At 44.7% G+C, this 19,182-nt stretch overlaps 1 protein-coding gene across 1 annotated transcript in view; it reads right to left on the bottom strand.

Moving 5' to 3' along the window:
* The window catches only part of LOC306781194 (solute carrier family 26 member 6-like), a gene marked incomplete at both ends in the record, with an annotated part of 18,997 nt that extends 2,078 nt beyond the window's left edge, over positions 1 to 16,919 (bottom strand). The window contains 14 exon segments of the mRNA XM_079273937.1: positions 2,135 to 2,227; positions 3,374 to 3,443; positions 3,526 to 3,632; positions 3,881 to 3,976; positions 4,083 to 4,160; positions 4,266 to 4,379; positions 9,228 to 9,375; positions 10,826 to 10,908; positions 11,042 to 11,194; positions 11,518 to 11,682; positions 11,792 to 11,958; positions 12,568 to 12,678; positions 14,501 to 14,640; positions 16,780 to 16,919. Coding sequence (XP_079130063.1) covers positions 2,135 to 2,227; positions 3,374 to 3,443; positions 3,526 to 3,632; positions 3,881 to 3,976; positions 4,083 to 4,160; positions 4,266 to 4,379; positions 9,228 to 9,375; positions 10,826 to 10,908; positions 11,042 to 11,194; positions 11,518 to 11,682; positions 11,792 to 11,958; positions 12,568 to 12,678; positions 14,501 to 14,640; positions 16,780 to 16,919 — 1,665 coding nt within the window.
* Positions 16,920 to 19,182: the final 2,263 nt, after the last annotated feature.

Here is a 19,182-nt window from a genome sequence, read left to right as displayed (position 1 = left end):
CAGAGAGGTAGTCCTCCACTCTGACTTTTCTCACGTTCTTACTCCTCCTCAGAAACTCCTTGATCTCCTCCACGCTGTAGCCTCCAGAGCCCCGAGAGCTGCCAGCACCGTGTGTAGAGGGCTCACTGTTTGCAGCAGAGTTCTCCTCCTGACTGGACTCAGAGTCCTCCCAACCGGACTCAGGGTCCTCCTCCGGCTTGGACTCACACTCGGCTGCTCCTCCACTGTCTGTAGTTGCCACTTTCTTGGCCTGTGAGCTTCCTCTGTCTCCTCTCTGTTTCCTCTTCAGCTGAGGGGCCTTGAGCTGCTCCTCGTCGGCTTCCATGGCCACCTCCCCACCTGCCTCCACCTGTCCTCCAGTACTCTCCCTCACCTGCTGGACCTCACTTGCCCTCTCCGTCATTACCTCTTGTCCCCTACTTTTCCTCTCCTTTTCCGCCATGTGTACCCCACTTGTCCCCTCCTCCCTCACTGCCTGTGCTCCACCTGTTTCCTCAACCCTCACCTCCTTGGTCTCACTTGTTTCCTCAACCCTCACCTCCTTGGTCCCACCTGTTTCCTCAACCCTCACCTCCTCGGTCTCACTTGTTTCCTCAACCCTCACCTCCTTGGTCCCACCTGTTTCCTCAACCCTCACCTCCTCGGTCTCACTTGTTTCCTCAACCCTCACCTCCTTGGTCCCACTTGTTTCCTCAACCCTCACCTCCTTGGTCCCACTCGTTTCCTCAACCCTCACCTCCTTGGACCCACTTGCTTCCCCCACCCTCACCTCCCGTGCTCCACCTGTTCCCTCTTGTCCATCCTGCTTGCCCCCGCTGGCCTCAGTACCTCCCTGGTTCTGGTCCTTGTTTGAGCCGTGTTCCCCAGGACAAGCTCTGCTCAGATGTCCTTCTCTCCCACAGCTGTAACATTTAAAATCGTTCGTCTTTGCAAAGATGACGTAGTCAAAATCGCCCACAGTGATCTTGAAGCTGAGGTTGACCGGCCTGCTCCTGTCACTGGGGATCATGAAAGCATGCCTCCTGTGAGACGACACGTGTCGCAACAGCGGAGACTGAAATCCACAGGGCATCCTTATCACCGGAGACACCAACTTCCCATGCTTGGACAGCTCTTTGGCGATGGCAGCGCCCGTTATGAATGGTGGCACGTTGGACACAGTGACTTTCACCTCGGGTGTTGCGAGAGCATACGTGGGCAGGAAGTGCTCACCCACGGAGATCCCGCGCGTCAACACCACATCCGCAAGTTCAATACAGTCCAAAAAGATGACCACCGCGCTGCTCATCCGTGCTGCGGACTTCACGTGGCTGTGGCCGACAAGTTCACCCACTGCCAAACTGATCTCCTCCAACGAACACCCGAACAGCGGCGGCGGTATCTTCACGCCGTGTTCTCTGGTTAGCTCCGTCAGGCGCATGCTAGCGGTTAGCACGCCGACAGCACCTGCTGCCCGGCTGCACTCCGCTCACAAAAAAGACCCAAAAACCCGATAAAAGTACGCAAACAAAACCCGTGAACCCTGCACACCCCACTACACCATCATACCCAACATTACCCAACGAAGAAAAATGTCGAAAAAACACTTTAACTATCGCTCTCAAAACCTCCGCTCCTGCAGCTCCGCACACCTGCTTCCGCTCAGAGAGAGAGAGAGAACAGAGAGAGAGAGAGAGAGAGAGAGAGAGAGAGAGAGAGAGAGAGAGAGAGAGAACAGAGAGAGAGAACAGAGAGAGAGAGAGAGAGAGAGAGAGAGAGAGAGAGAGAGAGAGAGAGAGAGAGAGAACAGAGAGAGAGAGAGAACAGAGAGAACAGAGAGAGAACAGAGAGAGAGAGAGAAGAGAGAGAGAGAGAGAACAGAGAGAGAGAGAGAGAGAGAGAACAGAGAGAACAGAGAGAGAACAGAGAGAGAGAGAGAGAACAGAGAGAGAGAGAGAAGAGAGAGAGAGAGAGAACAGAGAGAGAGAGAGAAGAGAGAGAGAGAGAGAACAGAGAGAGCGAGAGAGAGAGAGAGAGAACAGAGAGAGAGAGAGAGAGAGAGAGAGAGAGAACAGAGAGAGCGAGAGAGAGAGAGAGAGAGAGAGAACAGAGAGAGAGAGAGAGAGAGAATTACTTGTCTTGTCATCAAACGCACCTTCTCCTGCAGGGCCTCCAGGTACATCTCAGCGTTGGTGTAGTAGATGGTCGCGGATGAACGGAAGATTTTAATTCCTGGAATCTCTTTGGCCTGCGGGGACACATCACGCGAGAGCAGATCAGAGGCTCCTCCCACAGGTGTTGTTTCACTGAGTGGACTATTTTATTCCACTTAATGACGGAAAGTTGGAGTGAAATCTATCCACAGTGTTCTTGTGGAGGCTCGGTTCATACCCACCGCTGGATGTATAACAATGCAGATATGTTCGCCTCATGTTTAAGATGTCAATGAACAGAAGTTTGTTTTGTTTGTGCAGCTTGCAGCATAAAGAGCTGCAGGAACGATGTGTTTTCACAGTTCAAACAGGAAGTTAGGCCCAATAGTCCCCCAAACAGCCAATGAGATTCTTCCATTCGATTTTGGATTATTGCAGAAAACAAACAAAGTATGTCTGAGGTTGATGGGTATCATTAGTTTTCAGGTATTTGGTCATAAACCAGTCATTTTATTATTCATAGATAACTTCTCAAAACAAAGTTCAAAGAGAAAATGACACAAACTATTAAATTGAGACTAAAGTCCAACAGTAAGATGGAATTCTTGCCACACCTGTTTCATTGGTGAATTAGTTCTTGAGTCTCCGTGTGTCGGTTGTAACCGGTTGACTCGCCTCGCTCCTGTTTCCCATGATTCAGCATGATTCTGTCTTTTGAATTTACTTTGTTCCCTCTTTTTTGAACCCTTATCTACGCTCGTGTCCGAACCTGTTTTTCCTGAGACTGCCGCCGTGTTTCAATTCAATTGTGAAGCAGATTTTTTGGCAAAATTTTGGAATGTGGCAAACAGTATGAATGAGGTAAACTAAGAACTAAGAAGACCTTTGATTTTGTTTATTTCCTGTTTTATTTTGAAATTCCCTGCCCCGTGTCCTGTGGTAGCTTGACTTCCTGTCTTTGTGGTTTCCTCCTTTGTATGGATATTTCTTTGTTAAAATCACAATTTATCGTCCTGCAAAAAACACTTCAAGCAAGCAACTGAGGAAGTTTTATTAAAGTTTTTGACTTTTGACGTTTCCACTCGGCTGTTCGACAGCGATAATACAAAATGTGCATAAAAATATGTGATCGTGAACTCGGCGAGTTCACTATGAGGCTGAATCCCACAAGTGCTACTTGAGAACATATGTACATTTGGGTGAACGGACCCTTTAACTCTGTGGGTGAATGTGACTCTTACCTCCTTGTAGGTTTCCGTGTCCAAATACAGGTCAGTGGCCGAAACGTGGCCCAAGATAGAGTAGCGGGGCCTGAAAAGTATTACAATCACACTATTACGATTGCAGCGACTGTGTTTCCATCAATGGTTAACGACTCGTGGCGTGGAGTTACAGTTGCGTCCTGAAGATGACGGTGAGCATGGAGAAGCCGATGGAGACGGCCAGACCGAGGTCCAGGTTGAGCAGGATGGTGCTGCTGAAGGTGACGAGCCACACCATCTGGAGGGCAGCACGGACACGAGGGTCAGCGGGTTCAAACATGTTTATATCTGCTGTAAAGTTGGACATTTTAACATGGAGGTCTATGGGGATTAACTTTTGGATCCTCAAGTGTCTGTTTGAGGAACTGCAGTTTTATGCACTTCCTCGTTTGTTTCATGACCAGATGTTGACGCTTGATTCGGACATGCTGAACGATTGTCTGACGTACTAAGTGATACGGTTATAATCGGAGGACACGGTCGTACCAGATCAACCTTGTTGGTCTTCCACAGCAGAGGCACGTCCGTGAACTGCTTGAACATTCCTTTCAAATTCACAAACACTATTGTGGATAAGACAGCCTGGGGAACACAAACACACAGAGGTTTTAGCATCGACACACGGCCATGACGGGTCATTAAAAACGATCCGCAGAGAGAGAGGTCATGACTGGAGGGAGAGTGTTACCTTGGGGAGATCTGAAAAGAGAGAACCTATTTTCAAAACCGTGACGAGCACGATGACGGACGAAATCACCCCCGCAACCTGAAACAAACACACTTACTGTACAACAAACGGGTCTCAAGCTGAACACGAGAACCAAACGTCATCGGGGTGTGTGTGTGTGTGTGTGTGTGTGTGTGTGTTTACCTGTGTCTTGCCTCCTGTGCTCTCCTGGACGAGGCTGCGAGACAAAGAGGACGTGACGGAGTAACACTGAAAGAAGCCGCCGATGGTGTTACTGAGACCCAAAGCGACCAGCTCCTGAAACGGCAAGACGGACGCAACATGTCGCACAACTTTACACACAAGCCGAATGAAACACAACACCTCAAACTGTCATCAAATACTCACAATCCTTTTCTTTCTCACTCAAAGCAGCAACACACTGATGTAGTTTGTACCAAAACACTGTTGTCTTTCGTAGTTTGTCAATTCCAGGAATGTTTTGCACTTTGACATAGAATACATTTTTTGAATTATTCGCTTTGATGAGCGAGTTGAAGAAAAGATGTCGTTTCTTGATTGACATCACTTCACACCTGAATGAACTGAATTTAAAGCTGAAGGACAACTCAGTTCAAGACATTTTTCTAAAATGAAGGACTTTATTTTAAGGGCCAGGTTCCAGCCTGGCTCTGTTGATCAAACACATTTTCACATTTTCCTAAAGCTTTCTGTTTGTCATGTAATGTTCTTATCCAGCTCTGATTTTACTTGAAATGAGAGAACATTTATTTATTATCAGAGTATGTATTATTTATAATTCATCCAGTTCAATTTGAAATTGGACAATAAATATTGTTGAGATCTCCATCTGAAATTATTGAAATTATTCAATTTAACTTTCTTCATTTGATTTGACAGTCAGTTGCTACGTACAGACGTTAATGCAACTGTAGGCTACGTCAGCATACATCATAGCGCAGGTTCGACATTTATTGTGGATTGTGTTGTAACCCTTTGAGGGGCCGAGTTGAACTTTGAGATACGATACTGCAGGGCATTTAAATACAGTGGTGATTTGTCAGAGAATAACTGAGGAGCGTCATTTATCGGTGGACCTCAGGGGTTAAGACCAGACTTAAAGAAACGGTTACTGGAAACAAAGTGAAGACATTATAACACATCACATTTTATTGGTTTGGCGTGGTACACAAGAGGGTGCACTGTTTTTCCGTATTTTGTAGGAAATGTATTGTTTGCTGACAATGCATCAAACATGTCGCCGATCACCTCACTCGTTTTGTGTGGCTGGGGAGAGAGAGGAGGGCAGGAACCCGAGTTTCCCAAACTGCAAAGCTGTCACACAGAAATCAGTGTGGTAGGAGGTGAGATCCGGGATGGGGTGGCCGAAGAGGTTCAATGTGTTTCCTGCTCTTAAATGCAAGAATAATTGTGTTTCCTAATAATTCCTAACAGACCATGGCAACCAAAGAATGTACAGCCAAATGCAGACAATTATAATGAGAAGAACTACAGTTGGTCACCAGTAGATGAAAGAAGTGATTTGTACAACCGGTGCTATGTAATAACATGTGATGTGAATATGCTGAGCTCACAGTCCAGCAGCACACGCACTGTGACGTGTTTAAACCATGACCACCGCTGCTTCTACCGATAGAACACATCAGAAGACTGAGCCAGAGATCCAAAACATGTTAGGCATTCCACTGTTTAGTCTATAAAGTCCGACTCTGCAACATCTGACTTTTTCCTCCCTATAGACTACGAAAGTGACATGTTTGTGTAGTACTTATGTTATTATAGCTATTTTAGAAACATAGTCTCACCAAACAGAAAAATGGTTTCTTTTATTTGATAAAGGAATCGATTGAATTGACAGATGATTCTGGATGTTTATTACATACTTGGGTGGAATTTCTCACAAATTGATTATTGTTCATTGTAAAACTCACTGACTGTCTTATGATACTGTTTCACAGAGATGGAGGTCCGATGTCTGCTTCACCTTGTCTCAGGAGATTTATTTTGCCATGTTGATGTTAACATCTCGCTTGCTACAACATAGAGGAACTTGGAACTCACAAAAACAGCGAATGTTTTAACCTTACTGAACATTGAACTAAACATGGAGAAGCAGCGCTCAGTTCTCCTGCTCCACATATCTGGAACAAAGTCCCCGAAAGCTGCAGGTCTGCTGAGACCCTCAGCTCATTTAAATCAAGATTGAAGACTTTCCTGTTTGCTGCTGCCTTTAATTGAACCACGTTCAATTCATATATTAATCAATTTCCTGCATTCCTGCATTTCACTCCTGCATTGTATTTCTTACACTGGGCTTTCAATGTTTCAATGACTGTTTTATTGTTTCAAGGAATGTTCTTAATTGTTTTAAATCTCATTTTATTTTGCTTATGTTTCGATGCTGAAAATGTGCTGTACAAATAAACCTTCCTCGCCTTACTGATTAATGACAAACCATTCTGGGTAACATGTGTTGATGGTTCGATGAATTGTAAATACTTTAATGGCCACACGAATGGCCAAAGGGGGAATTGTGGTGGAAATGTATCACATGGTTCTTTTAGTTACAACTTGTCTCACTTAAACCTGCATAGACCAGCCTAACCCTGTTCCCACGGAAAGGCTGGGAAGCTGGCCTTGGTGGGCCGACAACATCTGTGAGGGGGAGGGTGAAGGGAGAGGAGGCGAGATAACGTGCATATACGCTCTGTTTTGTTTTACTATTTTGTTAGACCTCCGAACCATCCGTGGGGAAAGAGCTCTATCCATTCAGCTGAATTATTGTTGAAGTGTCTGTTCATTAAATATGTTTTTAATACTTTAAGACGTTCCATCGTGATTATTTCTCACAGAGAGGTTAAAGAGATTTTTTTTCCACCACAAATGGCGACGAGGATGGGATTGGACGAGTAATCAGGACTCCGTTAGACGACTGAAGACTATATAGCTATTCCTCCCTGAAGGTGAGAGGCTGTCAGACGGGGTTCCAGATTGCCGCTCCGATCCTGGAACCGGGAAAAGAATCCCACTCGGTGAGAGATTATCTTGTGATGGGGCAGACACTTTAAGAGTTTAGAACACGTTTAGAGTGCTGGACATTAGGTCCTCGGGTAACTTGAAGGTTTTATAGGGGTTTGGTGTATCCTTTCAATCCCTTGAGTGATTGGACCAGATGTTCTTAAGATCCTGAGACAGTCAACTAGAGAGAAGTTGGTAAACCGGTATTCTCGCACACTGTTAGGGTGGTCGCGGACGGACGTGTCCTGGTGAGCTTGTAGTATTTCAAAGACGATTTGGTGAATCCTTTCAAGTCGATTGTTTGGACCAGATTGCGTTTTGAAGATACCAGAATCAAGAGTAACTAGAGAAGATGGGTAAAAGTCAAAGTTAGTCTGAGCCTAAGCAGCCTGTCGCCACGGTCTTATCTCCAATAATAAAATACATGTGGGATGAAGATAATCAGACGGCCAAACAATTGGAAAATGGACGAAATTGGGGTCCCCTGGAAAAGGAAACTTTAGCCTACGACAAAAATTGGATCAACTCAAAGCGTGTCTGGAGCAGAGAGGACAAGGCGAAGCAGAAACAGATGAAGGAATGTCCAAGAGGTAAAGAAAGAAACAAATATATTTGAATAAGACATATACAACTGATAGAAAAGGAAAATATACTGCTGAACTTTGTTTTGTTGTTTTTGTTCGAGTGGATCCTGATCTGGTCTCCGCAACGCCGCTGCTGGATGCTCCCCAGGCACAAACAACATTACAGCCAAAAACCCACCAGTCAGCACTCCGAGGATGAACAAGAAGGACTCATCAAGATCGATGGGCACCAAGTCAACGCTCACAACTACAGCCCGTCAATGAACTGATGACAACATGAATCTGGGTTATCTGAACGCGAGACAAAGAGGACATTACAACAGAGAACGAAGACGTGAAGAAGAAGCCATGACTCATGTGGAGAGTTCGAAGAGCAAATTCACAGAATCTGCGGCATTCGCACCAGCCGTAATCGACCTGCAGTGTGTTGTGTACGACAATGGAGTATAACCATGCAGTGACAGCCCTGACTGGACTTTGTAAAGAGGCTTTTACGTCATCCGTGAGCCTGAGATACATCACACCTAAGAGAGTTGTGTGACATGGAATACTGCAACCATATTGCAACACACTGAGGAGCAGCACAACAACAGACAACGAGCAAAGACTGAGTTTGTCAGCGCAAACCCGAGGATGCCCAGCTGACAATGGAATCAGGCCATGACCGGCGAGGAGGACAGGACAGAGACAACAGGGACAGAAGAGGACACGGAGAGGTTCAAGAGATGTTTTTTCCACCACACTGCCAAAACGACTAGTAGAGAAGTAATGTTACTATCTACAGAGAACCCTTCATTGGTGTAATGGTTCCATCTAGAACCCTCTTTGGAGGTTCTATCCAGAATATTACCACCGAACTAAAGCTCTGTCTACACTTGTACAGATATTTTCCTCTACGTATTTTTGAAAACTGCTTCTCAGGTGTAGATTCATGAATGAGTTTGGTTCCTTTGTTTCTGCGTGGACGTGTAAAGCTGCGTGATTCGGACTCGATGACGTCTTAACATGACGGATGGATTCACTGCAACAACAACAACCAGCAAAGATCAGCCGAACAGACCTGAAGTTGAACCACGTCGTTCCTTTACGACAGCTCGCCGCTGTACCGTGTCCCCCGAGGCCTCGACCGGATGGTCCTGAGGTCGGTCGACACTATTGACTTGAGGAAACTTCCTTTTGAGATCTACTGTTCTGTTGTGAGATATCTTGGGCATGGCCGTATATTGTTGGCGCTAAGCAGCAACTTCACTTCGTCGTCCATCCACATATGAGCCCGATTTAGTAGAGTCTGGAGGCTACGGGACAGTATTGTGGTATCGGCAGCGTTCTGGTCTGCATTTTGTTCTCGGAAGGAAAACTGTTTTTAGCATCCATTGACCGAACTTGATCCAGGACAATCTGAATCTGACTCTTCACGGTTAGCAGTGAGTCAGACAGGAACAGAGACGCCAAGCAAAACTCTCACAGCTGCTTGTGAGTACCACAGTGTGTGTGTGTGTGTGTGTGTGCGTGTGTTCCTCACCTGGTTGCTGTCCACCTTGTAGCCGTGTTTGAGGGCGAATGTTTTGCCCAGAGAGATGTTGATGGCGTAGCCCACTATGGCGATGGCAAAAGCATCGCCGATCACCTCAGAGAACAGCGTGGTGTCCGGAGCTTGAGGGGCTTTGAGCCTGAAGCCGGAGGGGAGCGAGGAACAAGTCGGGTTTTTACTACTTTTATCACCATCAGGTGACCTGGTGATCAAATATAATCAACGGGGAAAAAATGTATTCAATGCAGATGTGGAGCTCTTGCCGTTTCTGTTTTCGAATTCGTCACTCATTGGATTGTGGACTGCTGTTTTGAAGCCTTGAGTTCCGATTTGTCCGTCATCTTGGATTACGGCCATTGCCATGTTTGCTTGTTTGCAACCAGTGAACAGGAAGTGACCATATTTGGACTGAGGAGTGACGTAGAGACGCCGTATACGTCTCTTGTAGAGACCTGTCAATCACTGTGTAGCCCCGCCCTAAAGCATCCCCTGCTTTATGGTCTGTGTGACTCTAAATGGACCATAATGTACTAAATGAACATCATGCTGTATTGAAGAATACTTGAAACTAGCGATTGAGACATAAACTCATGTTTACAATGTTTACTGAGGTAATAAATCAAGAGAGAAGTAGAGTCATTTTCTATAGACTTCTATACAACCAGAGGAGTCGCCCCCTGGTGGACACTAGAGAGAATGCAGCTTTAAGCTACTTCAGCATCGGGTTCACTGGTTGCCGCCTGGTTCCTATCACACCTACCGGCATCAAAACAGGAAGACAATGTAGTAAAGACCGCCTCTTGCTTGATTTGATTGGCTGCCTGGGCCAAGTGTTGCATTGATGAACAGCTCATGAAAAGTTGAGAATATTTGTACTTTCACAAGTCTGTCGCTGTGTCAAAAAACTTGACAATGCGTAGAGAGGAGAGCACAAACATGGTGTTGCGGGCGACGTGTTTCTAGCGACGAGTCTCGGTGTGATCGGAGCCTAAAGGGGATTGATTGTCAGAAATATAATATAATATTCATAACTAGTGTATAATGACTGAAACTAAGAATAGATGTGTTTTCATTCGGTTAGAATGACCCGTTTTATATCTACATAAGGGAGCAGAAGGCGGAGTTTTGACGGTACCCGAAGGCCACCGTAGTTCTCTGTAGTGAGCGGACAGGTGTTCAGTTGGTTACAATTTGCAACCTCACCACTAGATGCCACTAAATCCTACACACTGCTCCTTTAACAACATCCTTTTTAACTTATTCAATACAAATAGAAACATACTCAACCATCATATTTCACCAAAAAAGCTGTTGGGGAACACAAGAGACGCTCAGAGTAGCTTCTTCATAGGATGCAGCACATTACAATAATCTGTTATTGTAGCTTCTCTTTTTATGCCTTTGGGGGGAAACGCTGTTCACTGATGAACTTTTGAACTTTTATGGAAACAGAAGCGTCTCAGAAACTCACTCACACAAACACACACTGTGACTCTTTGCAGACTGTGTTTCTTTGTATTATCAACTGCTCCACATATCTCAACGACCGCGAACGAATCTCTCACACACACTGTGGAAGATTAACTCACCCGCTGGGAATCTCTCCAACCACATCAACGTTGTATTTACTTGTTAGTCCGCAGAAGTGGGTGATGACTGTTGCTGCTATGATCTATTTTAGGAAAATAAAAGGAAGTTGGATCCGGATGTGAGGTGAGTCATTACTTTCAACGCATGCAGAGCCCTGTTTCTGGCTGTAAAAGCTGATCACTGTGGTCGAGATGCTGGGCTCGTGGAGGACTCACCACTATCATCTCGATGGGGATGGGGAGCGGCAGCTTCTGTCTGTAGCAGGCATTGACTTCTTTGACCACAATGAGAACAGACAGGGCAACCAGGCTGACCACCAGCTCCGGCACTTTAGTCTGCGGCAGCAGCCGGCAAAGATCCACCAGAGTCTGCGAGGAGACGAGTGGAGGAGAGAAGGACGGAGCAGAGGGGGGAGGGAGGGATGTTGGAAATCAGGTTAATCCACATGTAGAAGGCAATGAAGCAAGAACAAGTTTAAAGAGTAACTATCTCAAACCACTTTTTTTTCCAGCTGAAAACCAATATATACGTGTATTTAGTAGGGTTGCTCTGGACATTTTAGTGCAAAGTATTTGAATTCAACACATTGTGTTTTGTATATACATAGCGACTGCCCTCTACTGGTTCACACCCAGCAATTGCAATTACATTTTTCAACCTCTCGTCAGCACGTGCATTATGACACACTCACATAAATAAGGGAGAGAGGACCAGTGAAGCGAGCCGGCGTGACTCCAAACAGGTACTTGAGCTGAGACACACACACATGGCACGCTGATCCCGTGGTGTAGCCTCGAACCAGCGGCTCGGAGAGGTAAGTGACCACGAAACCAAACCTCACCACGCCCAACAGGATCTTACAACGGGAAGATAGAGACGGAGTCATCACACGTAGAGCCGTGTTGCTTGTTCTGTACCTCGATTGTCATTTTTTAAAATTTGGTTTCAAATAGAAAACAACACACCTGAAAGATTCCCGCCAGCACCGTGAGGGAGCACGCGATCCGTACTCTGGATTCATCCCGCGCGTCGAGGTCAACACTTCCCGTCTCGTTAGTGCCATTGAAGTTACTGTCTGGAGCCAGCCTCTCCGTCACGCTCCCAACCATGATGCTGATCACAGCGAACGTACCTGAACACACACGCAAACACCAGCAGCTTGACTTCGATGGGTTGATATCTTTATTTTCGTGTCATGCGCACAACGTGCCCGACCCTCATGGGTTTATAAGACGACAAAAAACATCTGCAGTGGAGACACTTCATTAAGTTTCATTAAATTACAAAACATTCTGCCTTCTCTCTCAGGTCTGGCAAATAAAATCTGCCACAAAAAAGGTTCCTTTCCGGAATAGAAGTCATCTTTACTAAACATCACATCCCTTATGTCCGTAGATTGGACAGTAAAACAGAAAGTGCACCTCGTTCTTAATCTCACCAACACACACAGTCTGTCCTCATCTGATGAAACCTACCGGTCTCTGGACCAATGCTGACGTAACTGTGCACATCTTTTCTTTAAATCATACTGAACATGACGTTCTGCACTGTAGTTATTCTTCATCAGACACCAAGTTCGTAACTTTTGTTTTCACCATATATCAACAGACCATTTATTTTCTATGCATAGAAACAGTTCTGGTGCTAATCTCCTGAACATCACAAAGGCACCTGTTCTGGAAAAATAAATGACAAATCGTGTTTAATCGCTGCCACTCTCACACACACTTTCTCGTCTCACCTATGGAGATGTGTCTGGAAGTACCGAAGATGAAGTAGACCAGCACCGGGTACAGGGAGGTGTAAAGGCCGAACACCGGGCGTAAGGAAGCCAGGAGGGCGTAGGCCATGCCTGGTGGAGAGTAGAAACAGATTTGGGCTGTTTTAAAGACTTTTGGGGGAAAACACTATCTTGCTTGAGAGCAATGGAGCAAGTGGAGCAAATAAATCCCCATTATTGAATTAATGTCACCTTTTTGACTCTTTCAAAATAGATTTGACTTGTGCATTCAACCCGCCCAGCGTGCAACTTGCTCCTGGACACTTTGACATGCAGACGGGAGGAACCTGGGATGGAACTGCAGACTTTGCGGTTACAGGACGACCCGCTTCAGCCTCGTCCTCCTGAGCTTCATCACACAGTCCTCCAAAACCAGGTGATCATATTGAACCTGCCGGTGTCAATGATCATTTTGACACGAACAGGGAGTAAAACCATTTTTGGACCAGCCTCTGAGTCGGTTCAGTTGGTTTGTCCTGATCTGGAGTTTTCTGGTGGTTTCTTGTTTTATTTTGAAAGTTTTTCTCCTCATGTTTGGTTTCACTTCCTGCCTTTGTATTTTTCCCGCCTGTTTTTCTACCACACCTGTGTTTAATTAGTTGACGAGCCTGTTGTTGCTTCACTGTTTCAGAGTCAGGTCTCCTGGTACCTGGTTGGATTTGGACTTGAAGGTGTAAGTTACTTTTTAATGAAATCACGTTCAGCGTTTGGGTCTAAACTTAAGATTGTGGCAAGTTTGCCTTCAGGGCATTCTGCCAGAAAGAAGTGATGTGAGATGAAGCTTTATGACGCGTTGAAGCTTTGCAGAAAAGGGTGAATTTGTATTCAGGAACTTTGAGCGTCATCAATCACATCAGGTCTTAAATGACAGAAGCTTCTATACGCTCGGTAGTTATTCTTGATGCTCGTCATCGGAGCCACCGGGTCGGATTCTGGTGAAACCAGATGAACTCATGCAGGTTCACCAGAACCTCCTTCAGCTCAGACTCCAGCAGAGACCGGTCCACCGTGGACAGACCCAGATCCTCCAGCAGAGACCGGTCCACCGTGGACAGACCCAGATCCTCCAGCAGAGACCGGCCCACCGTGGACAGACCCAGATCCTCCAGCAGAGGCCGGTCCACCGTGGACAGACCCAGATCCTCCAGCAGAGACCGGTCCACCGTGGACAGACCCGGATCCTCCAGCAGAGACCGGTCCACCGTGGACAGACCCAGATCCTCCAGCAGAGACCGGTCCACCGTGGACAGACCCAGATCCTCCAGCAGAGACCGGTCCACCGTGGACAGACCCAGATCCGGCTTCACCTGCAGCCTTGGACCTGCAGTCTGGAGCTCCGGAGGGAGGAGGAGAGCTCAGCTCCCGGCAGCAGCGTCTCCTCCTCCTCCAGGAGCAGAGCTTCTCCTCTCTGGGGACCAACACAGACACCACTCTGCTGGAGACCCAGGATGTATTGCTGGACCCGCTGGAGGGAAGGGAGGCACGGGAGAACCAGAACCAGAACTGAGAGGGGCAGACTGTCGGACCCTGCTGCAGTAAAATGAGGTTTTCTAAAGGGAGTTTGGTGCTCAGAGACACTACCACTTATGTCCACAGGGACCAACAGAATCAACACAACGTGAAAGTTCCTCATAGTAACTTTAAATTAGTTAAAAGTAGGATTGTACAGTAGCCGAACAATTTGCCAGTCAACGTTAGCTAACTTTAGTTGCCAGCCAACCGAATGTTAGCTACATTTGGACAAAGCCATGCTAGTTTACGGTCTTTATGCTCCGCTAACCCTGAAATCTTGTACTAAGGACAGAGAATAAGTGCAGTTCCCATGACACCTTTTGGGAGGTGTGATGTGGATGAAGTGATGAACCACTGCACACATTCATACGCTGAAACGAACCCTGAGGCAGATGCATGATGCCCACGCTGCAGCCAGAGACCAGGTCTCCGATGGCGTTGTCTCTGAAGGAGTAGTGAGGCAGCCAGCTGAGAACGGGGATCCGGCTCAGAGCCGCCTGCTTCAGTCTGGGCACCGAACACCTGCAACAGACATCCCAGAATGTTAGTACAGAGTACACCGTTCAAACTACTGATTACACAATGTCCTTTAAATATTATCATTGTATTTTAAATGTGTTTGCTGAAGAGTGTTAATTCCTAGAAAACATATTATTCTTTAAGTTTAGACTTATGATACCAGATTTTAAACATGATGAAATGAGACTTGTGAACTGAAACACCTGCTGCAGGTGTTATCAGCTGGCCTTGTCCTGTCTGTGTGCTGCTGCTGACTAACGGATACAGGCTACAAGTGACGTGGACGGCTTATAAAACTCAGTGTTGTTTGACGAGTGGAAAGAAAACATCTTAAACACACATTCAGGTGTTTATTTCACTTCTTTGTGTTTACGTCTGTAGATTTCTCCTAAATTCACCAAAAGTTACCTTTACATCATGCCTCCTTTACATATTTAAACATAACATTTCAGAAAACTTGTAATACAATAAATACTCCTCTTAATGTGAGTGATGAAGTGGTGAAGGTTCACCTGTAGTCTTCTTCATGTGAGTGATGAAGTGGTGAATATTCACCTGTAGAGTCTCTTAATGTGAGTGATGAAGTGGTGAAGTTTCATGGTGATATCTATGAGGTCATGTTGTGACTATTCACCTGTAGAGTCTCTTAATGTGAGTGATGAAGTGGTGAATATTCACCTGTAGAGTCTCTTAATGTGAGTGATGAAGTGGTGAATATTCACCTGTAGAGTCTCTTAATGTGAGTGATGAAGTGGTGAATATTCACCTGTAGAGTCTCTTAATGTGAGTGAAGTGGTGAATATTCACCTGTAGAGTCTTCTTAATGTGAGTGATGAAGTGGTGAATATTCACCTGTAGAGTCTCTTAATGTGAGTGATGAAGTGGTGAATATTCACATGTAGAGTCTTCTTAATGTGAGTGAAGTGGTGAATATTCACCTGTAGAGTCTCTTAATGTGAGTGATGAAGTGGTGAAGTTTCATGGTGATATCTATGAGGTCATGTTGTGACTATTCACCTGTAGAGTCTCTTAATGTGAGTGATGAAGTGGTGAATATTCACCTGTAGAGTCTCTTAATGTGAGTGATGAAGTGGTGAATATTCACCTGTAGAGTCTCTTAATGTGAGTGATGAAGTGGTGAATATTCACCTGTAGAGTCTCTTAATGTGAGTGAAGTGGTGAATATTCACCTGTAGAGTCTTCTTAATGTGAGTGATGAAGTGGTGAATATTCACCTGTAGAGTCTCTTAATGTGAGTGATGAAGTGGTGAATATTCACATGTAGAGTCTTCTTAATGTGAGTGAAGTGGTGAATATCCACCTGTAGAGTCTCTTAATGTGAGTGATGAAGTGGTGAATATTCACCTGTAGAGTCTCTTAATGTGAGTGAAGTGGTGAATATCCACCTGTAGAGTCTCTTAATGTGAGTGATGAAGTGGTGAATATTCACATGTAGAGTCTTCTTAATGTGAGTGATGAAGTGGTGAATATTCACCTGTAGTCTCTTAATGTGAGTGAAGTGGTGAATATTCACCTGTAGAGTCTCTTAATGTGAGTGAAGTGGTGAATATTCACCTGTAGAGTCTTCTTAATGTGAGTGAAGTGGTGAATATTCACATGTAGAGTCTTCTTAATGTGAGTGATGAAGTGGTGAATATTCACCTGTAGAGTCTCTTAATGTGAGTGAAGTGGTGAATATTCACCTGTAGAGTCTCTTAATGTGAGTGATGAAGTGGTGAATATTCACCTGTAGAGTCTCTTAATGTCTGTAATGTAACTAAACGTCTCTTTGAAGACGTTTCCTCTCAATGAGTTTGTTCTCAGACTCTGATGATAAATCTCCACTTCAGCAGCTCTTACATTCACCAAACTTCACTCGTTCATTCCTCTCTGTGTGCTGAAGGTTCACACATCACTCACACACTCATTTATACATTTATTCATAAAAACATGGAGGAAATAGATTTTTTACTGACAGTATTTTCTGATTTATTGATTGATACAAAGTGATGTCATAAATCCCTCATTTAAAACCTTTGTCAAAATAAAACTAGAATGTTTGAGTACGCAGTAAAGCCACACACACGTTTCTGATTGAGTTGTTGTTTACCCCCCCCCCCCCCTCGTCCTCTCTGTCTTTACCTCAGGGACTCTGTCATCCGTTCCCCCACGGTTGGTTTCGTGGACCACGTCCCTTTTTGTGCCACTTCATCCAGACGTAACTCATCCAGAACTCTCCTCTTCACAAAATACTCCCCGTCCGAGCACTTCCTGTCCTCCATCCACGTCTGTGAGACCAGATCCAGACCTTCTTAAACCCCAATGTGGTCCTGAACGGAAACGGCTGCCGTTGCACTTTAACTGCGGTTTCACTAAAATCCAAATGGTGTGTGTGGTGAGAATGAAGCCTCCTCACCCTTCTCTACTGATTGACAGTGTTTAGACGGTGGGAGTGACCGTTCCTTTCCTGTCCCTTTTTATAAGAGGACAACCACCTGTCCACAACGTGTGTGTGTGTGTGTGTGTGTGTGTGTGTGTGTGTGTGTGTGTGTGTGTGTGTGTGTGTGTGTGTGTGTGTGTGTGTGTGTGTGTGTGTGTGTGTGTGTGTGTGTGTGTGTGTGTGTGTGTGTGTGTGTGTGTGTGTGTGTGTGTGTGTGTGTGTGTGTGTGTGTGTGTGCCACTCTTTGTATGAAGTCGGCAGTCGAGAGACAAACACTGGTGAAACACTGCAGCTGACGAACATATTTTAGTGCATAAACACTTTTCATAACAGAAAAACAACAGACAGACAGGTAGTTGTTTGTGTTTCAGAGGAACTGAAACATCTTATCTTTATGGCTGCCTCACTTTCCTCATTGAGGAGATAAAGAAACAATATCTTCATTGGGCATTAGCCAATATGATTTATGGTGTTTGGCAGTCTAATGACAACGTATCTCTGCAAAGATTGTTCTTGTGAAACCCAAAATAACTGAGACCGGCAGATTTTGCTTATAGTACGTGTTTGAAATCTCTTAATCTTGTTGTCTGTGAATAAACAGATCACTTGCAATTTGCTGCAACCCTCTCTGTCCCATCATGAGTCTACAGATCCAATTTGGGTCGAAAAACCGAGACAGTTACAGACGGCGACGGACAAACACCGAGACGGCGACGGACGAACACCGAGGAGATTGCTTATTCATCCTGGGTGAGACGAGCAGAATGAACTGATTCCACTGTTTTTTATGAGCAATTTAAAATAAAATAGCTTGCACATTTTTTTGTTTTGTTTTTTCATTCACTTTCCAGCATCACTTATTTCCTTTTATTGCACCTTATCACTCAGCAGGGCCGTGTTTAATACCTGCACACACTGTCCCTTCTTTGTCATTGACATGTTTTTGTCTCCTGAAATGACTGACCGTAATGGATGAGTGTTGGACGGTTAAACCTTCCTGCACATATTAACCCTGTCACCAATGTAAATGTGTGCTGTTAATACTGAGGAACATCTTCATGACCAAGGATAACTAGATTGAAGGATAACCAGAGGGATGTTTAGTGAAAGACAGACCTCGGTTTAGTCAAATAAGTCAAACTATTAAAAAGCGTGAAGACACCAGAATATCTGCAGGTGTTTGAATGTATCACAGATAAATGTTATTACACACATGTCATACATGTTGTTTTATTATTCAACGATATAAAAGTGAATATTATTAAAAGGCATAATGATGCTTGTCATCGTCAGTGTCTTGGCGAGGTCTCTGTATTCCAGTACATTTGGTCAAGTTTGTATTTGTGCAACTAATATCACACACACTTTGTACTCCTAACGTCTTCATGCATTCTTAATTATAGCGTGTGATGTTAAAGTGCTGCAGCGGACATCGTTTGTGGGACGCTGGTTGTTTATTGTAACAAAATATATCCTGAAGCCAATGTGAACTCTTATTTTTGTGTTTATCTTTTTATCCTAAACACAAATATGTGGATTTACAGGATTACAGAGAGAATTTAAATGAATCCGTCACTGACGATAGTCCCCGACAAATCCAGTATTTACTCCTCTGTGAGGAACATTCCCTAAAAACTACAATGCCCATCTGTTTGCCCATTGTTCCATTCAGAGAATCACTGAATGAAACAATATATTTGTGCACGAGATTTACACCTTCAGTAGAAACAGACATGGACCAACACATTAGTGGTTTTGGTATTTTCATGGGATTTGTGTCCTCACATATTCTGCATATGTACGTCATGTACGTATTGATTTATAGCAGAATAAAACCAACCTAAAACAAAAATTAACAAAGTAGAAAGAGAAATATGAATATTTATATAAGACAGTAAAAGAGAGGGCCGAGTGTGAAACTGTGTTCGATGAAAAGTTCGATGGAAAGTGAAGAGTCTCCATCTCTCCACAGGAACAGCTGCTGAATCTGACAAAAACAACAACAACACTATGAAAGAAACAAAACTAACAAATGTAGGTGCTGCACAGGATAGAAAAGTAGAATAAGTGAGCTAAGCAAATAAAAATAAACTCAGTCATCTTGT

The sequence above is a fragment of the Melanostigma gelatinosum genome, assembly GCF_949748355.1.
Source record: "Melanostigma gelatinosum genome assembly, chromosome: 8".
Lineage (NCBI taxonomy): Eukaryota > Metazoa > Chordata > Actinopteri > Perciformes > Zoarcidae > Melanostigma > Melanostigma gelatinosum.
Note: the sequence above shows the minus strand (reverse complement) of the source record. Positions and strands in the feature narration are given on the sequence as shown.